This window comes from Ornithorhynchus anatinus, chromosome 6 (genome assembly GCF_004115215.2).
Source record: "Ornithorhynchus anatinus isolate Pmale09 chromosome 6, mOrnAna1.pri.v4, whole genome shotgun sequence".
NCBI classification, from domain to species: domain Eukaryota; kingdom Metazoa; phylum Chordata; class Mammalia; order Monotremata; family Ornithorhynchidae; genus Ornithorhynchus; species Ornithorhynchus anatinus.
In genome coordinates, this window is record NC_041733.1 from 22,168,157 (window position 1) to 22,186,841 (window position 18,685).

Sequence of the window (18,685 nt, forward strand, 5' to 3'; positions counted from 1 at the left end):
CCCCCGACGGGGCCTCTCGGGCGGGGGCCGTGGAGGCTGGGGGCCTGGGGGGCCAGAGGCCACGGGGTCCTACCCGCCTGGCGATGGGAGCCAAGGCTGTGGGCCCAGGGGCCTGTGGGGAGGAAGCATCGCCTTTACTGAATGACCATATAAAGACATAAAGGGGCTGGTCGCTCCCTGGGCCCGAACCTTCCCGGAGCTGAATGGAGGCCTGGAACTAAAGGAAGTGAGGCCCAGGGGCCACCCTGGTCCTGCGGGCGGTGCCCCGACCCCCTGGAGCGCCCCCAGAACCAGCCTAGTCTCTCGAGTTCCTGGGCTCCAAGATGACTTGGCTCAGCTGCTTCACGGCCTGTAGGGACTCGGGCCTAAGTGGGGACGGGACACTTTCCGCGTTGCCTGTCTGGCTCAGCCCCGCTCCCTGGATCTCTTCCCTGGCCTGGGCTTCCAGCTCGGCTAGCAGGGCACTAGGGAGAAAGGCAGGATAGGCGAACCTATCTGGCCACAGGCCCCGAGAGATGAACAGGAGGTGTCACCAGGTTTTTGGTCCCTGTGTGACAGGACTGGAGGCTGACCCCCAACTCCTCCTCCTTTCTGGCCCCCAAGCTCTCCCCAGACCATGCTGGCCACCACCCCGGCTGAGCTCCCTGCCTGGAGACCAGGGGCGCCTTTGCCCCCCAGGGTGGGGGTGGGGCAGGGGAGAGCAGCTCGCCAAAAGCATGCTAGCAAGGCTCCCCAGCAGAACGGGGCCGTGGTCCTGCTGCCCCGCCATCTCAGCGCCTCCCCATGTGGCTTGCCTGGTGGTTTCCGAGCTTCCTGTTCCAGAGCAGAAGTTACCCTCCCCCCCTTCCCCAACACAGCAGTAGCCCCAGAGCCTCCGGGCCCCAAAGCCCCATCTGGCCCGGCGCTATGAGCCGCGGGGCCCGGGCTGGGTCCCGGGCTGGGCAGCAGCAGAACGTTCCTTCTGCCTTGCTCCGGGACGACGAGAACCAGAAGCTCTTTGAAATGCTTGGCCGAAAATGCTCGGTAAGTAAACGAGGGGCGCCGGACTCACCCTGCGGCCGGTCGGCCATCCGCCTCTTCCTTCCACGCTCCTTCGTCTGCCCCGCCAGCCTCTCCCTGCTCTGCTGCCCAACTCTGCTCTTGCCCTGCTTTTACTGCCAGCAGTGGGGGACCAGAAGAGCAGGAGGGCTCTCCTCTTTCCAGGCCGGACTTCTCGGGCCCTGGCGGCAGCTCTGGGGCAGGTTGCCCGAGGGCCGGCGGACCTGGGGTGGAACAGAAAACCACAGGTACTCCAAGTCCTCTGCCTGGGGTTCCCCCAGGAGGAGGCAGGAGAGGGATAAGGCCCCCAGCCTCTCGGGGGTCCCTAGGCCTCTTACTTTCTTACGGTCACTGTCATCCCCTCTCTGTTACTTCCTCCCTCCCTGTCCCCACCCTGGACCCCGGGCCTCCATGGCCAACTGTGAAGAATCAGTTTCCTCTGGCAGGCAGAGCTCTCCTGGCTCACTCCGTCCACCCCTCAGCGTCCACGCCCTTTTCCCACCCAGGCAGAAGAGGGTTTCTACTGTTCTAACAAAATGACAATTAGGTAGAGCCCACAGACTCCCTGAGTCACCAAGTCGAGTGTTCACCCCCTTACATAAGGACAGTTTATCCCACTGTCTAATGTCGATCCCCCCCGCTCTGGTTCATTGGCAGTGGAGAGCTGCAGGATAACCATTGGAGATGGACCCTGGCTACTAACTTTCCCCCACCAGTGTCTCTTCTGCTGTCTGACCCTCACCTCCAGACCTCCAGTCACAGGCCTTGTTTCTGGTCCCAGGGCCCTAGACCAGGCTTTCTGACAGTAACACTCTCAAGGTGGTGAACAGTTTCTCACCCAACATCCTCCTTTCAGTTCCCTCATGTAGAACTGGAAGGGGTTGGCTTGACACTATCCCCACCCCCCAGGTACCAGTTGGGAGGGATTACAACTCCTCACATAAGTTTTTCAGTGTTTTTCAGTGAGTACAGAGGTCTACCCCCTGCCCTTTTTCCCTCCTTTGGCGCTTTTCTCCTCACAACCCACACCTTGAGCCCAGCCCCTCATCCTTCATGGAAATTCAAGGGCAACTTTGAAAGGGCCAGAGAAGAGGATGAAGAGGAGGAGGAGGGGAACCCAGCTTCCGGTTGGCCCCCGTGGTTACGTTCCTCAGCAGAGCGGGTCACCCCATTTCCTGCTCTAGCTGCCTGCCCTAGGCCCAACTCAGCTTCAACTCTTGGGGACAGTCAACCAAGCCTGAAGCAGGCCTGGGGCCTCCTCTGCTTGGTCCCTGAGCTCCATTAACAAATCACCTAATGGTAATACTTGTGATATTTGTGAAGTGCTCACTATGCACCCAGCACTGTTCTGAGCACTGGGATAGGTGCAAGATAATTAGATCAAAAGCAGTCCCTGTCCCCCTGGACCTGATGTCCCCAGCCCTCAGAGAGTAGCCTGGCAGGTGGGACTGACCCAGCACACAGGGCCAGCCTCATGGGCTCGGACCCTCTGGACTATAAGCTCGTTGTGAGCAGGGAACGTGTTTGTTATATTGTACTCTCCCATACACTTAGTACAGTGCTTTTTACAGGGTAAGCTCTCAATAAATACAGTGGACTGACTGGCTGACCCAGCCACAAGGTGCCCCGCTGTGTCTTGATTTTCTCATCAGGGCTGTGAGGAGAGTTGAGAACTGTGTCCGAACTGATTATCTGGCATCTTCCCCAGTGCTTAGCCACATTGTAAGGGCTTAATAAATCCCCCAGCCAGCCCAAAGTACTGCCACCCAAGGGCTCTGCGACCCTAAGAGCCATGTCCAGGGACAGGGTGGACTCAATGAACACTGGTCAGAAGAGACAGTTACCCCTGGCCTCCCCCACCTCTGGCAGACATATCATCACCATTCCAGGAGTTTGCTGCATGACTCCGGGCAGGTTTTTCCTCTTCCCCCTTGCTCCTCACCAGCTACTTCTGTTGCATTTGCTGCTGGACTCAATATGGCTCTGGGATGTCAGAGAGGAAAACAGGCTCCTCGAGAAAGAGGTGCAAGCATAATCCAGGAAGGCAGAAGGAAATGAACTTGGGCCTCGAGAGCCCCAGGCTTCGTCAGTCCTAGCCTGAACCTGGTTTAATGGGAAAGTAGCAAAGGGTGACCATGGAGGCCCAGAGATATGGAAACCTAGGGTCACCGGATGGTATCCCACCACTACCAAATGTACTTATTGAGCACTCACTGAGTGCAGAACACCGTACTAAGTGCTTGGGAGAGTACAATACAAGCAGAATAGAAATTTAATTCTGGGCTCATTAGCTTCAAGTGACTACTGTCCTGTGCTCTAGGTTCCCTCCCTCCCTCTCAGGTGGTGGCTCCCCTTCTTCCCCACCTCTAGAATGTAAGCTTCTTTGAGGTCAAGGAACATGTCTATCAACTCTCCCAAGGGCTTAGTGAAGTGCTCGGCACACCATAAATGCTCAGTAAATACCACTGATTGATTGAAATCTGAGCCTGGGGGACCTGCAGGAGTGTCTGACTCCTCCCAGTATGTCCAACAGTCCCCAGATGTACTGAAAACAGCGATCCTGAAACTAGCAATTTGAACCCTTTCCCCGTGGAACTGCTCCTACCCACCGTACCCCAGGGCCTAGGGGTCCATGCTCTTGCTGCTCTCTCTCCCCAAATCCTCCTGCAAATTCACTGACTTCTTGGACCCGGGGCGGTGGGGGGTCAATTTCTCATTGCAGGACGCTGGCAACCTCTGTGGGCACAACTCTACTTGTCGCTGCCCGTCAACAGCGGGCGCTGGAGCAAGCGGCAGAGCGGGGCGCTGTGCTTCGTCAAAGACAATCCCCGCAGGTCCTACTTCATCCGTCTTTACAGCCTCCAGGTAGGCCTCAGTCTCCCTGCTCAGTCTGGGTCTCGGGGCCGTGGCCGCCACAGTCAGATGGTGGGGCGGTACAGAAGGAATGAACAGGAACAGGGATGGGAAGGAAGGGAAAGGAGCACGCTGCTGGAAGCAGCAGATCTGGGGGTCAAGGGAAGAGGAGAGTTTCCACAGAGGTGGAGATTGGAAGCCCGCTCAACTCGTGCCCCCTCACACGTACCCCCACAAGTTGTCCTCCCATCTCTGCCATCCCCTGTCACCCATACTGAGCTCCCAGGCACAGGCTGAGCTCTACTGCCCTCACAGCAAGCATGATGCCCTCATATCGCTGCTCTGAATTCCAGAGTCATCCGCAGCTCTAGGCTTCCTATTGTCCTCACCCACCTGTGAGTGAGCTGAGCCTTTCACAGAGAAACAGAGAGAGAGAGGCTGGAGGGAGGTGAGGCCAGGAGCCTGGAGTGGAGAGATGAGAGGCTCCAGGGAAACTCTCATGGAGACATTTTGGATCATTTTTCTCTAGTAGGCACTGGAGCTGAGGACCCCTCCAGGGCTAGGAAATTGGTTGAGCGGGGCCTGGCGCCTCCCAGGTCCTCCTGCAAGCCCCATTGCCTCTGAAGAGCCATACACTCTACCCCCAGGGGCCCCCGCTGGGGACTCAAGGAGGTCTTCTGGAAAGGGGTCAAAGCAAACAGAGTGGCCCGAGTGGGAGGAGAGGAGATGGCAAGCTGGGCCAGGCCCAAAAATGACCACTGGGAAGGAGGAAGAATCCCACATGGCCCCCGAGTCCCTTGGGCCCAGCCCAGAGACTGACTGCTTGTCCTAAACCCCTGGAAGGAAGGCATAAGGGGGTTAGTGATGGCTGTGGGGACCAGCCCAAAACAGGGCTGAACAGGAGGTGCAAATACTATTGAATTGAATGAATTAATCACACTCATTCATTCATTCAATATTATTTATTGAGTGCTTACTATGTGCAGAGCACTGTACTAAACGCTTGGAATGTACAAATTGGCAGCAGATAGAGACAATCCCTGCCCATTGATGGGCTTACAGTCTAATCGGGGGAGACAGACAAAAACAATAGCAATAAACAGAATCAAGGGGATGAACATCTCATTAAAACAATAGCAATAAATAGAATCAAGGTGATGTACATCTCGTTAACACAATAAATAGGGTAATGAAAATATATACAATTGAGTGGTTAAGCACAGTGCTGAGGGGAGGGGGAGTGAGGGAGGAGGAGCAGAGGGAAAGGGGGGAAAAGAGGGCTTAGCTGAGGGGAGGTGAAGGGGCGGTAGAGGGGAAGCAGAGGGAGCAGAGAGAAAAGGGGAAGCTTAGTCTGGGAAGGCCTCTTGGAGGAGGTGAGCTCTAAGTAGGGTTTTGAAGACGGGAAGAGAATTAGTTTGGCGGAGGTGAGGAGGGAGGGCGTTCCGAGACACCGGGAGGACGTGGCCCGGGGGTCGACGGCGGAATAGGCGAGAACGGGGGACGGTGAGGAGGTGGGCGGCAGAGGAGCGGAGCGTGCGGGGTGGGGAGTAGAAAGAGAGAAGGGAGGAGAGGTAGGAGGGGGCAAGGTGATGGAGAGCCTTGAAGCCTAGAGTGAGAAGTTTTTGTTTCGTGCGGAGGTTGATAGGCAAGCACTGGAAGGGGAGTGACATGTCCAGAGCGTTTCTGCAGGAAGATGAGCCGGGCAACGGAAACTCAGGACCTAGTGTTCCGCCGCAGGCCGAGTCCTACCTGGGTAGCTGGGCTGGCCTCGGCTCAGGTCTGGGGAAGAGGTCCGGAGGGCTCACCTATGTAACTCAACCCCCCACCTCCCGTCTCCGTAGGAAGGGAGGATGCTTTGGGAGCAGGAGCTCCACTCCCAGCTGGTATATTCGGCCGCCACACCTTTCTTCCACACTTTCCCCTCAGATGTGAGTAGTTGGGGGTTGGGAGGGCCACATCTGGGTGAGGGGTTGAGGGCTGGTGGGGGGGCACTGTCTCTGTCCCTCGGGCTGGGAGACGCTCTCTCTGCCAGCCAGATGTCTCTGGCTGGACGACGAGCTCTGGGAACCTCACGTCTGTCACCAGCTGAGACATGGTGGGGGTGGTTGTGGAGTCAGGGAAGGGTGTCCCCAAGGTCGCTTCTCTTTGGGAACCCTGAGGCAAGCGGAGTGCAGGGGGGAGGGGACGGGATCAGTCCCACAGCAGGTCTGGCCCATCAACTGGGGGGCTGTTCACAGGACTGCCAGGCTGGGCTGAATTTTGCAGATGAGGGTGAAGCCCAGGCCTTCTGTGCCCTGGTAGAGGAGAAGATCCAGAAGAGAAACCAGAAGCAAGGTAAGGAATTGAGATATCGGGGACATCGGACCTTATTTCCCCCAGGAATGAGGGAATCTTGGAGTCAGAGGACCTGGGTTCTAATCCTGGTTCTGCTACTTGCCTGTTTTGTGACCTGGGGAAATTCACTTTGCTTCTCTGTGCCTCGGTTTCCTCAACTGTAAAATGAGGATTCAATACCTGTTCTCCCTCCTACGTAGACTGCGAACCCCCTGTGGGACAGACATCCCTACCTCAGCACTTTTGGATCTGTGCCCTTAAGCACTCCACCCTCAAACCCACAGCACTTATGTACATATCCCTAGTTCGTTTTAATGTCTGCATATAGTAAACGCTTAACAAATATCGTAATTAATTATTATAATTATGGCAGCCTTAAGGAGAGGGAGGAGCCTTCTGACAGGCCCATTCCTGCTGGATTAGTTTGTGAGCTTCTCCAATGGACTGTCAACCCCTTGAGGGCAGGGATCATGTCTACAGACTCTTGAGTGCTGAGAACCACGCTCTGCTCAGAGAAAGTGCTCGATAAATGCCAGTGATTGATTGATTGGACACAACCCCTCTCACCATCTTTGTGACTACTCTCCCTCCCTCTGTGGCCTCCTTTTTTTTAAATCTCTCTCGCAGAAAAACGTCTGCTTCCACCTCCACCCCGTCCGATCAACGAAGGTGAGTGACTGATGGGGAACGGAGCTCCTTGGGCTTCCCCCTGCTCCCCTGTCTCTTTCAGGGAAGCTGAGGGGGCAGGGTAGGGGCGGGGGTTGGGGACAGGCGGCCTCCGCAGAGTGACCGGAAGGTCGGGGGGCGGTGGAGGGGGCTGCTTATCAACTGGGACACAGGGTGGAAAGACCGAGCGGTGGGGCCTTCGACCGTGGTCCCTGGGGGCTCTCTCTCTGTGTCTCCCCCTTTTAGAAAGAAGAGGAGGTGTGCCCCCTCTTCCCCCACACCCCAGCGGAGACCCGAACGGTGAGGAGAAGAGCCGAGGGAGGGGAGATGGAGGGGAGAGAGAGAGAAAGAGAGCTAGGGACCGGTCGACCTCCCAAGACTCATTCTTCTTCCGAGAGAGGCCTGGGTCTTGACCACATGTTGGAGGGGCTCGTGGGCAGGAGATGCCCCCTGCTGGCCAAAGCTCCAACTTCGGCTTCCCCCGGACCCTCCCCGTGGCCTTGACACCCCTAACCCTGGGCCCAGGCCCTAACCTTCCCCCAGCTCGACCACATCCTCGCTGCTCTGGCTGCTGGCTTTGCGGGGAGGGGGAGAAAGAAGTTGGTCCTTCTCAGCCCAAGTGGAGGCAGAGGGAGGGGGACTGAAGGGGGAGGCCCCGGACCTGAGCCAGGACCGTGCGGGGCCGCCCGGTCATTGATCCCCGTCTCCCAGGACCCTCTCTGCAGCCCCCCGTGCCCTCGCTGAACCTTGTCACGGTGGACATCCAGAACCCCGACATCACGTCGTCTCGCTACCGCGGGCTTCCCGTTCCCGCCACCTCCGACAAGAAGAAGGCCGGGAAGAAGAAGATCAGCAAGGCTGACATCGGGGCACCCAGTGGCTTCAAGTGAGAGTTCAGTCTTCCTTCCTTCCTGGAGTATCCTAGCTCTGCCCTACTGCACCTCCTGCACAATCCCCACCAGCCCTCCCCTCCTATTCCTCTGCTCTGAGCTCTCCCTAGTCTGCCCAGCCCAGTTTGGCCTCATTCCCCGACTATCTCTACCCTAAAACTCTCCCCAGCCCGGTCTACCCCCTGCCCGGCCAAGCCTCTCTTCCCTGCCTCTTTTCTCTGTCTCTCTCCCCCACGGCCACGGGTCCCTCATCTGAGCTCTAGGTCCCTCATTGTGGGGGAGACCCTCTCTGCCCATCTTTATAAATGTGGTCGTTGAGTGCTTACCGTGTGTCAAACACTGAACTGAACTGAACTGATTCCACTGAGGACTCACAGTCTAAGTAAGAGAGAGAAAAGGTATTGAATCCCTATTTTACAGAGGAGAGAGCTTAAACCCAGGGGAGGGAGGAGAGAGGAGAGAATAAAGGGCTGAAGAAAAGTTGGCTCAACCTAACCCATTCACCAGGCCCTTTTTTCCTCCCCCAGGCATGTCAGCCATGTCGGTTGGGACCCTAACAGTGGCTTTGACGTACGTACAAGGAGGTTCTGCGGTGGGGGAAGGAACTATAGCTCGGGCTCCAGAATTTCTTTCTCTCTAGCCCCTCTCTGGCCTCACGGTTGCTGTGAAACTTTGGGAAGCCCAGAAGGTTCCCCAAACTCAGTTGCATTTCTGGAGTCATAAAGATCTGGCCAAGAAGGGGCAGAGTCGAGGAAAGGGGTGGGGCAGATGGATGGGTGGAGGGGAGGGAGGAGGAAGACCAAAGGGAGAGCCTTTCCCACTCCTCATCTTCTAGGTGAACAACCTGGACCCGGATCTGAAGAGTCTGTTTACCCGGGCGGGGATCAGTGAGGCCCAGCTAACGGACGCTGAGACCTCCAAGCTCATTTATGACTTCATCGAGGGTCAGGGAGGCTTGGAGGCGGTCAGAGAAGAGATGAGGCGGCAAGGTGAATAGTAATAATACTTGTGGTATTTTTAAGTGCTTACTTTGTGCCAGGCACTGAACTAAATTCTGGGGTGGATACCAGCTAATCAGATTGGACACAGTCCCTGTCCCACCTGGGGCTCACAGTCTCAATCCTGCTTTTACAGATGAGGTAACTGGGGAAGTGACTTGCCCAGGGTCACACAACAGACAAGTGGCACAGCTGGGATTAGAACCCATAACCTTCTGACTTCCAGGCCCATGCTCAATCCACTATGCCATGCTGCTTTTGCAGGCTGGGGAACCTGAACTTTTCCAGCCCTGGGCTCAGGCAGGCCCACACCCTTGAGTGAGACCCAAGGCAGGCCACCCTTCCAGTCCTCCTTACCAGTTCTCCCAGAGGTGTGCCTTTCCTGGAGAGGGTCCCTGGCCTCTGGCGACTCCCCAGATAGACCCAGAGGGAATGCGGGCTAATCTTATCCCTTTCCCGAGTGCCTCTCCCTCAGCTCCGACCCTACAGAAATCTCCCAGGCCTCCGCCTGGGCTCTGGAGTTGCAGCTGCTTCTCTGAGCCAGTGGGGATCTTGGTGGCCGCTAGGACAGGGAAGAACAGTGGTCGGACGCTCTTGCCCCTACCCAGGAGCCAAACTAATGGTAGAGAAACAGCGTGGCTCGGTGGGAAGAGCACAGGCCTGGAAGTGAGGAATCCCGGCTCTGCCGTTTCCTTGCTGTGTGACCTCGGATGAATCATTTCACTTCTCCATGCCTCAGTTTCCTTATCTGTAAAATGTGAATGAAATACCTCTTCTTCCTCTGTCTAAGAGTGTGAGCAACACGGCTCAGTGGAAAGAGCCCGGGCTTGGGAGTCAGAGGTCATGGGTTCGAATCCCGGCTCTGCCACTTGTCAGCTGTGGGACTGTGGGCAAGTCACTTAACTTCTCTGTCCCTCAGTTACCTCATCTGTAAAATGGGGATTAACCGTGACCCTCACGTGGGACAACCTGATTACCCTGTTATCTACCCCCACGCTTAGAACAGTGCTCTGCACATAGTAAGCGCTTAACAAATGCAAAAGACTGTGTCTAATCTGATAGTAAGCTTAACAGATACCATTATAAGAGTCCAGGGGAAGAGCTAAAGAGATCAGAGGAGGGGATGGGAAGGGGGCTGCCTTGGGGTAGCTGCCTGGGAGGGCCGGGAGGGCCTGGATAATTCAGCTCAGCGCTAATGTAGCTGCTCTCTACCTTTATGTGTCCACAGAGGCGGTTCCTCCTCCTCCTCCCCCGTCCCGTGCCTTTCCTGTTTCCTCAGCGCCATCCACCTCCTCCCGAAGAACGGGACCCCTCCCCCCAGTCCCTGGTGCCCTCTCTGGGTCTCCATCCTTGCCCAGTCGGGGGGGAGGGGTCCCTCCCCCCCCCAGGTGCCCCCCGCCCCCCAGCCGTGGGGCTGTACCCCCTACCTCCCGTGCTGGCCTCCTGCCGCCTCCCCCACCACCTTCTACTTTTGATACGTGCCCCCCGCCCCCTCCCCCGCCTCCACCTCCTGCTGGAATGTGCCCCCCGCCCCCTCCTCCACCCCTTGGGGGGCCAAGTCCCCAAGCATCTTCTGCCCCTACTGGTCGGGGGGCCCTGCTGGACCAGATCAGGCAGGGCATCCAACTTAACAAGGTGAGCAGGGGACTGGGGGCTGCCGGGGCTGGTGGGGACGGGGGCGGCGGAAGGGACATTGAGAGTCCTGACTCTTGCTCGTCTATTGCAGACACCAGGGGCCCAGGAGTGCCCGGCTTCCCCTCCCCAGAGCTCCGAGGGGCTGGTGGGGGCCCTCATGCATGTCATGCAGAAGAGGAGCAAGGTCATCCACTCCTCAGGTAAGCGACTTGCCCAGCCAGCCCTGGTCTGGCCCTCAAAGCTCCTTGGGAACAGAACCGGAGCCCCCGAAGAAGCTCGGTCCAGGCAGGATGACCTGACCTCCTTCTCCCCCACCCCCAGCCCCTTCCCATCCTAAAGTACCCTCGAGCTCCCCTAGTCCGCACAATTTTGGCCGGGGATGGGGAAGCCGGGACACCAGTGGACGCATACAGGATGGACCCCGTCCACTGTGTTGTCCACCCTCCCTCCCTGCCACAACAGCCCTCGGGGCACACCACGAGCGGGTGCTCAGCCCTTGTCGCCTAGAACGGTGCTGAGCTTATAGAGGGGTTGAGCTGGGGAGGGGGCCCCAGCTCGGGGGGCTGGGCTCAAGCCAAGCCTGCTGGGTCCAGCCTGGTTGGGTCGGGCTGCCTCACTCCAGGGTCACAGAGCGGGCAGAAAAGCCCAAGTGTTTGGCCTGGCAAGATTCTGCCCGCTCTGTCCTCCTGGAGTAGTTCTGTCTGGGAGTGACCGTGCCCCCATCTTCACAGATGAAGGGGAAGATGAAGCGGGTGAGGATGATGATGACGACGAATGGGACGACTGAACAGCCCATCTGCCCACCCGCCCCTCGCTCCTGCTTGCCGGCTTCCATCTTCCCTCCATGGCCACCGGAAACTCGGCCCGCACCTGCTCCCATTGAGGGGGGAGTTGGTAGGGAGAGGATCTGGCCTCCTTCCGGCAGATCCTTGCTCCTTCTCCCTCCCTTGCCCTGGATGTCATCGGTCCCCATGTTCTCTAAGCATCTGCTTCCTTCCTGAGAGGTTTTGTCGTAGGGGGCAGAGATGGGGTGGGGAGGGGACCGAGGGGCACAGGGGTGGCTGGGTGGATCCTTCACCCAGGACAGTCATCCTGTTAAATTGCTCAACAATAGAATCTGTTTATTTTACAAATATTACCATTTTTTAAATGAGCAAAATGAACAGACACTCCTGTCCCTTCCCCCCCTATGTGCCTCTTCCCCCCAGCCCAGGTCACAGGTCTGCTCCTTTGCCGCCCTACTGCTGCAGGTCTCCTGAGCCCTCCAGTTCCTGGTTGGGCACTGCTGAGACCAGGTGCACTTCATCTAAATCAGAGTGCTTCCCTCACTGGCTGAGCCAGCCCAGCTTCCCCCACTACACCAGCTATAGGCCAAGAGCTAGCTGGGAGAAAGAAGGATTAGGATGCTTAGAGCTCAGAGAGCTCCTTCTCTCAATCCTGAGCTCCCTCCAGGGTGTTGCTACTTTTCCTGCTGCCTCATCCCCAGGCTCCCTGACCCAAGTATCGGAAAAAGGAGCCTGGCTTCCATTTACTTCAGTCCTGTCCACCAAGTCAGCTGTGTCCGGATCTCATCCTAGTCTAACCTCAAACTCTGTCTTGGTGGCTGGAAGCTGGGTGAGGCTTTGTCAGTTCCACTGCTGTGCTTGGTTCCCCTCCTCCCTTTCTGGGTCTGTGTGCTCCATGTGTGAGAGGTTCGGGGAGGGGGCAGGGGGGAGTAAGGGAGGGTAACCTGAACCCCGATCTGCCCTGAATCCCATTCTTCTCCTCCCTGCCAGCAATTATCAGCTTTTCCATTCCAAAGCTGCCCCTCCCACCCTCTCTTGCTGCTAATTGATTTCTGGACTAAAACTTCCCACCTGGACCACTTGGCCTTTTCTTTTCTTGTCTTCTGAAATTGGGGTGATCAGGGGACTTGAATGTGTGTGTGTTTGTGTGTGTGTGTATGTGTGTGTGTATGTGGTGGAGGGTGGAGGGGAAATGGTAACCCCTGTGCCCCTTCACTGGTGGGGGGGCCAAGGAACATCTTCAGGAGACAAGACACCATGGGATGGTAACCGTGAATGGAAACTAGCTCCCCTTGACCCCCGCCTTAAACACACACACTACCCACCAACTCCCCCCTCTTCTGATCTTGTAAAAGATCTTCAGGCTCTCTGTGAAGGAGACAGTGTTAAACTTCTCTCTCCAGTAACTCAGCTCCTCATAGCCCCTAACCTGCCTAGCTGGCATTTCTTGGTTTGCACTTATGACTTTGGCCAGGGTACCTGTCCCCCAACTCCTCCTCAGACTCCAATTTCTGCTCCCCTGTGGTTGTCACCCTTTTTGCTGAAAAGCCTCTCTCTCTGTTGAGCTGAGTTGACAGGGAACTCAACTCTCCAACGACCCCAGGAAGCCCTGGTTAGCAAAAGCCTGAATCTGGGAAGAGGGGATAAAGCAGTAGGAAGACTGGCAGTTAGGTATCCCAGAAGAAACTCCTGTCCAGAACTGGAAGTTGCTGGAAACTGGATTGTTATTCAGTGGAGATTTTTAAGATCAGGCTGAATCCTCAAGAAGGTGGATGGCAGAGGTAGGACAAGGTAGGACCTTCAATCCCCTGACTCCCCAAACAGGTTCAGCCCACAAACAGAAAGGCCCACTTGTATTCAGGACTGGGGGCTGCGTGTGGGGGAGGAAGGGTTGCTGGGAGAGAGAGCCTAGGAATGGGTCTCTCTTGAGAGGTTGGCTGGACAGCGACAGGATAAACGTCAGCGGGAACTGGTGTGAACGTGTTTGCCGGACTGGGGCCCCTAGCGGAATGCCCCTCTGGAGGAGCTGAAGCTCGAGTTTCCCTTAATTCCTCCATTATCCTTTTCCCTTTGTTCAGTCCTTGTCTCTGACAGCGAAACAATCCTGGTCCTTGAGAGGGTGTGGGAGCCAAGCAGTAGGGCTCAGGGAAAGCGACGAAGGAATTCTCTCTCCAGCTCCGCCGACCCAGCATCGCCAGAACCCCGGGCATTCATCTAGTGCCCTCCCCTGCCCCCTCTCCCCACCCCATCTAGTCAGTCATCAACTACTGAGGCAGGTTGACTTTTTCCTCATGCTTAGCATGTACACGCATACATCCACACACACACACACACATCTGGAGGGGCCGAGTGAGAAGGTTGGGCAGAGTCCCGGCCCTTGGGTCCAGTTCTGGCAGGTTTTCCAGCAGGTCAGGAAGTGTGGCTAGCCCTCCATTTTGGGGAAAACTCCCAGGCACGGGGGAACGGGACTGGGCTCTTCTTTAGAGGCTCCTCTCTAGGATTTTCTCTCCCACAGGGAACCCCTAGAAAATGGAATCTGAATGTGGGGAGGTGTCTACCAACTCTGTTATAATGTGCTCTTCCAAGAGCTCAGTACAGTGCTCTGCGCAGTGCTCAATAAATATCACTGACTGGGAGTTCAAAGAACATGGCGGACTCATGGCAGAGTTGAGTGGGATGCACAAAATGGGATATCCATAGATAATCACACAATTATTATAATCCAAAGTCTTCAATTTAATCCATTAATATTTACCATCCGCTCTTTAACCAAAGCAGTTAACAAGGAACTAAATGATGAGTCCGTCCATCAGTAGTGTGCATTATGCCCCTACTGTGTGCAGAGCAGAGTTCTAAGCACTTGAAAAAGACATGCTCCCTGCCACCCAGGAGTTTATAATTTAGTGAGGGAGATGGACTGTAAAATAATTTACAGATTGGAAAAAGGAAAAAAGTGGCTGTGATTATAAATTGGTAAGAGGGCCTGTAAAATATATATACATATTAAGTTCTAGAGATGACTGTGAGTGTACAGGTGGGTGGGTAGAACAGAAGTACTGAAGTGGTAGTTGAGGGAATATAATCTGGGAAAGATATGAAATTAGTCATGTGAGACTTCTTGGAGGAGATGAGGCCTCAGAAGGGCCTTCAAAATGGGGAGAGCTGGGCTGTGTTGGATTTGAAGGATGTGAGCAAGAGGTTGGCAATAGGAGGGATGAAAACAAGGCACAGGGGTAGGTTAATTTCAAAAGCATGAAGAGTGTGAGCTGAAGTGTACTGGGAAAAGAGTGGAGAAGTAGGAATGAGAGAGAGGATCGAGTGCTTTAAATTCAAGAGTTAGGAGTTTATGTTTGATGCAGAGAGGAATGGCAAAATATTAGAGGGTTTTTGAGGAACAGGAAGATGTATGCAGAACGCTGCTTTAGAAAAATGATCTGGAAAACAGGGTGATTTATGGACAGGAGAGGGAATACACTTGAGGCGATGAGATTAGTGTCAGGAACGATGCAGAAATCAAGATGAAAAATGGCAAATGGTTGGATAAGCATGGTGGCAAACCATGGAATTTTACGATTTCCAGGAGGAAGGCGTGGTCCACAGCGTCAAAGGCAGCTGTGAGGTAAAGAAGGACTAGGCTGAGTCTGTATTTGGCAAGAAGGAGGACATTGGTCTCCCTGCATAGTGGTCTCAGTGGAGCAAAGAGGAAGCAACATGTCTCAGTGGAAAGAGCCTGTGCCTGGGAATCAGGAGACCAGGGTTCTGCCGCTTGCCTGCTGTGTGGTCTTGAGCAAATCACTTAACTTCTCTGTGCCTCAGTTTCCTCCTCTGTTAAATGGGGGTGAAATACCTGTTCTCTCACCCTTTTAGACTTTGAGCCCCATTTGGGGCAGGGATTGTCTAATCCGATTGAGATTATGAGTTCTAATCCCGGCTCTGCCGCTTTGCTGTGTGACTTTAAACAAGTCACAACTTCTCTGTGCCTCAGGTACCTAATCTGTAAAATGGGGATTGAGACTGTGAGCCCCACATGGGACAATCTGATCACCTTGAATCTTCCCCCAGCGCTTAGAACAGTATTATTATTACCCCGGTGCTTGGCACCTAGTAAATGCTTAACGCATACCACAGTTATTATTATTGGAGGATCAAGAATGGGATTGGAGGAGAAATGGAAAAAGAAGGTATCTACAACCCTTTCTAGGAGTTTGGACAGAATGGGAATAGGAGAAGTAGCATGGCCTAGTGGATGGAGCACGGGCTTGGAAGTTAGAAGGACCTGGGTTCTAAATTCCAGCTCCCCCACTTGTCTGCCGTGTGACCTTGGATAAGTAACTTCACTTCTCTATGCCTCAGTTACCTTACCTATAAAATGGGGATTAAGACTGTTACCCTAATTAACTTGTATTTATCCCAGTGCTTAGTAGAGTGCCTGGTACATAGTATGTGCCAAACAAATACCATAAAGAAAAATTAAGAGGGATGGTGGAGTGATACCTGGAGGGTGCAGTGTGGAGAAGGATCAGGGCGGTGGGGGCCGCCAGCATTCTAGTTAGAAATGTGTCTCGCTTTCAGTACTGCTCCCAACTTTTCCTCTGAGAGGAAAGCCCAGACTTGAGGGAATCAGAAACTCTGCCCTCCAATGCCAACTTTACCTTTTAAAGGACATATGACACCCATGAAGCAAGGCCCTTGCCAGCACTCAGGAGTAGCAGACAACCCCTTGCTGATCATATATCAGTCAATCAATTGAATTTATTGAGTGCTACTGTTTGCAGAGTACCGTGCCAAGCTCTTGGAAGAGTACAATTTAACAATAAACAGACACACTCCCTGCCCACAACGAGCTTACACCGAATTTTTTGCAGAAAGCTGCAGAATCTAGTGCTTTACCAGCTGGGCCCTCGACCCCTTCTTTGGTTCCAGAACATTTGCATTCACCTCCCCGGCTCTTGTAAACACCTCTGAGCGGCAGCACCGTGCCCTCTGAAACTGGAACTGGGACCAGGAGTCCCCAGAGCCCAGCGGAAGCCAAAGTGGAGGGCAGCTGAGTGGATAAAATTATGCTCCTGGATCTCCTCGCTTGGTGCTATATCTACCAGACTGTCCAGGTTACCTAGACACAAGGTCACCTTAAAATATTTGGATGGCAGTGGCTACTACACAGTTGTCCCTTAAGTCTGAAGTTGACGCTGCTCCTGCTGATGAGCTGGTTTCCATGACTGGGAGCGTCACACCTTGAATCTCTTGATAACTCAACCGGATGAAAACGCCAGGAAGGAACAAGCTAGAGAGGGTAAAGTACAATTATTATTCAGATCACCAGAAGTTCCCTCTTGAAGCAGAAAGAGTGGGTGAAAGGAAAAGAATCAGAAACAAGGACAGAACCCGAAAGGGCATCAAACAGAAACTCCTTAGCTTCAGCTTTAAGGCACTCAATCAGCTCTCTCCCTCCCACCTACCTCACTCATCTACTACAGCCCAACCCACACAATTTGCTCCTCTAAAACCAACCTACGCACTGTACCTCAATCTCTCCTGTCTCGCTGCTGGCCCCTTGCCCACATCCTCCCTCTGGCCTGGAACTCCTTCCTCCTTCACAGCCGACAGTCCACCGCTCTCCTCATTTCAAAGCCTTCCTAAAATCGTATCTCCAAAAGGCCTTCCCTGGCCCACCCCTCATTTCCCCAACCTGTTTGCCCTCCCCTTTGCGTCATTTATGCACTAGGCTGCGTACCCCTTAAGCCTTTGATATTCACCCCAGCCCCCCATTTATGTACATATCCTTTCGCTCTGCCATTTCCCTTATCTGTAATTTATTTTAATGTTTGTGCACCCTCTAGTCTATAAGCTTCTCCTGGGCAGGGATCATGGCCACCAACTCTGTTGTACTCTCCCGAGCGCTTAGTACAGTCCTATGCACACGGTAAATGCACAGAACTGGGAATCAGAGGATGTGGGTCCTAATCCTGGCTCCACCATTTGTCTGCTGTTTACCTTGGGCAAGTCGCTTAACTTTCCTGTGCCTCAGTTATGCCATCTGTAAAATGGGGATTAAGACTGTGAGCCCCATGTGGGACATGGACTGCGCTCGACCTGATAATTTTGTATTTACCCCAGCGTTTAGTACAGTGCATGGAACATGGCAAGCACTTAACAAATACCATTTTTAAAAAGTGCTCCATAATTACCACCAATTGTTAACTACCCCAGCACTTAGTACTGTGCCTGACACATAGTAAGCGATTAAGCCAGTTGTAGAGCAGGGATTGTCTCTATCTGTTGCCTAATTGTCCATTCCAAGCTCTTAGTACAATGCTCTGCACATAGTAAGTGCTCAATAAATACAATTGATTAACAAGTACCAGCATGGCCAGAAGCAGCATGGCCTGGTGGCAAGAGCACGGACTTGGGAGTCAGAGGATGTAGGTTCTAATCCCGGCTCCACCACTTGTCTGCTGTGTGGCCTTGGGCAAGTCACTTCTCTTCTCTGTCCCTCATTCATTCATTCAATAGCATTTATTGAGCGCTTCCTATGTGCAGAGCACTGTACTAAGCGCTTGGAATGTACAAATCGGAAACAGATAGAGACAGTCCCTGCCCTTTGATGGGCTTACAGTCTAATCGGGGGAGACGGACAGACAAGAACAATAGCAATGAATAGAATCAAGGGGATGAACATCTCATTAAAACAATAGCAAATAAATAGCATCAAGGTGATGTACATCTCATTAACAAAATAAATAGGGTAATGAAAATATATACAGTTGAGCAGGAGAGTACAGTGCTGAGGGGAGGGGGAGGGAGGGGGGAGGAGCACAGGGAAAGGGGAGAAAGGAGAGTTTAGCTGCGAGGGGTGAAGGGGGGGTAGAGGGAGCAGAGGGAAAAGGGGAGCTCAGTCTGGGAAGGCCTCTTGGAGGAGGTGAGCTTTAAGTAGGGTTTTGAAGAGGGGAAGAGAATTAGTTTGGCGGAGGTGAGGAGGGAGGGCGTTCCAGGACCTCGGGAGGACGTGGCCCAGGGGTCGATGGCGGGATAGGCGAGAACGGGGGGACGGTGAGGAGGTGGGCGGCAGAAGAGCGGAGCGTGTGGGGTGGGCGGTGGAAAGAGATAAGGGATGAGATGTAGGAGGGGGCAAGGTGATGGAGAGCCTTGAAGCCTAGAGTGAGAAGGTTTTGTTTTGTGTGGAGGTTGATAGGCAGCCACTGGAGGTTTTTAAGAAGGGGAGTGACATGCCCAGAGCGTTTCTGCAGGAAGAGGAGCCGGGCAGTGGAGTGAAGAATAGACTGGAGAGGGGCGAGAGAGGAGGAAGGGAGATCAGAGAGCAGGCTGACACAGTAATCTAGCCGGGATATTACTAGAGCCCGTAACAGTAAGATAGCCGTTTGGGTGGAGAGGAAAGGGCGGATCTTGGCAATATTATAAAGGTGAGACTGGCAGGTTTTGGTGACAGATTGGATGTGTGGGGTGAACGAGAGAGCCGAGTCAAAGA

The 18,685-nt window shown here is 54.3% G+C and overlaps 1 protein-coding gene across 1 annotated transcript; it reads left to right on the forward strand.

The window, feature by feature from the left end:
• Positions 1 to 106: 106 nt before the first annotated feature.
• Positions 107 to 12,275, forward strand: WAS (WASP actin nucleation promoting factor). Its single transcript, XM_029067061.2, has 12 exons — positions 107 to 1,027; positions 3,761 to 3,903; positions 5,733 to 5,819; positions 6,129 to 6,225; positions 6,853 to 6,894; positions 7,138 to 7,191; positions 7,603 to 7,777; positions 8,309 to 8,351; positions 8,617 to 8,770; positions 10,008 to 10,414; positions 10,506 to 10,614; positions 11,146 to 12,275. The coding sequence occupies exons 1-12, from the start codon at positions 784 to 786 to the stop codon at positions 11,199 to 11,201; spliced, it is 1,611 nt and encodes a 536-aa protein (XP_028922894.1). The 5' UTR covers positions 107 to 783; the 3' UTR covers positions 11,202 to 12,275.
• The last annotated feature ends 6,410 nt before the right edge of the window (positions 12,276 to 18,685 follow it).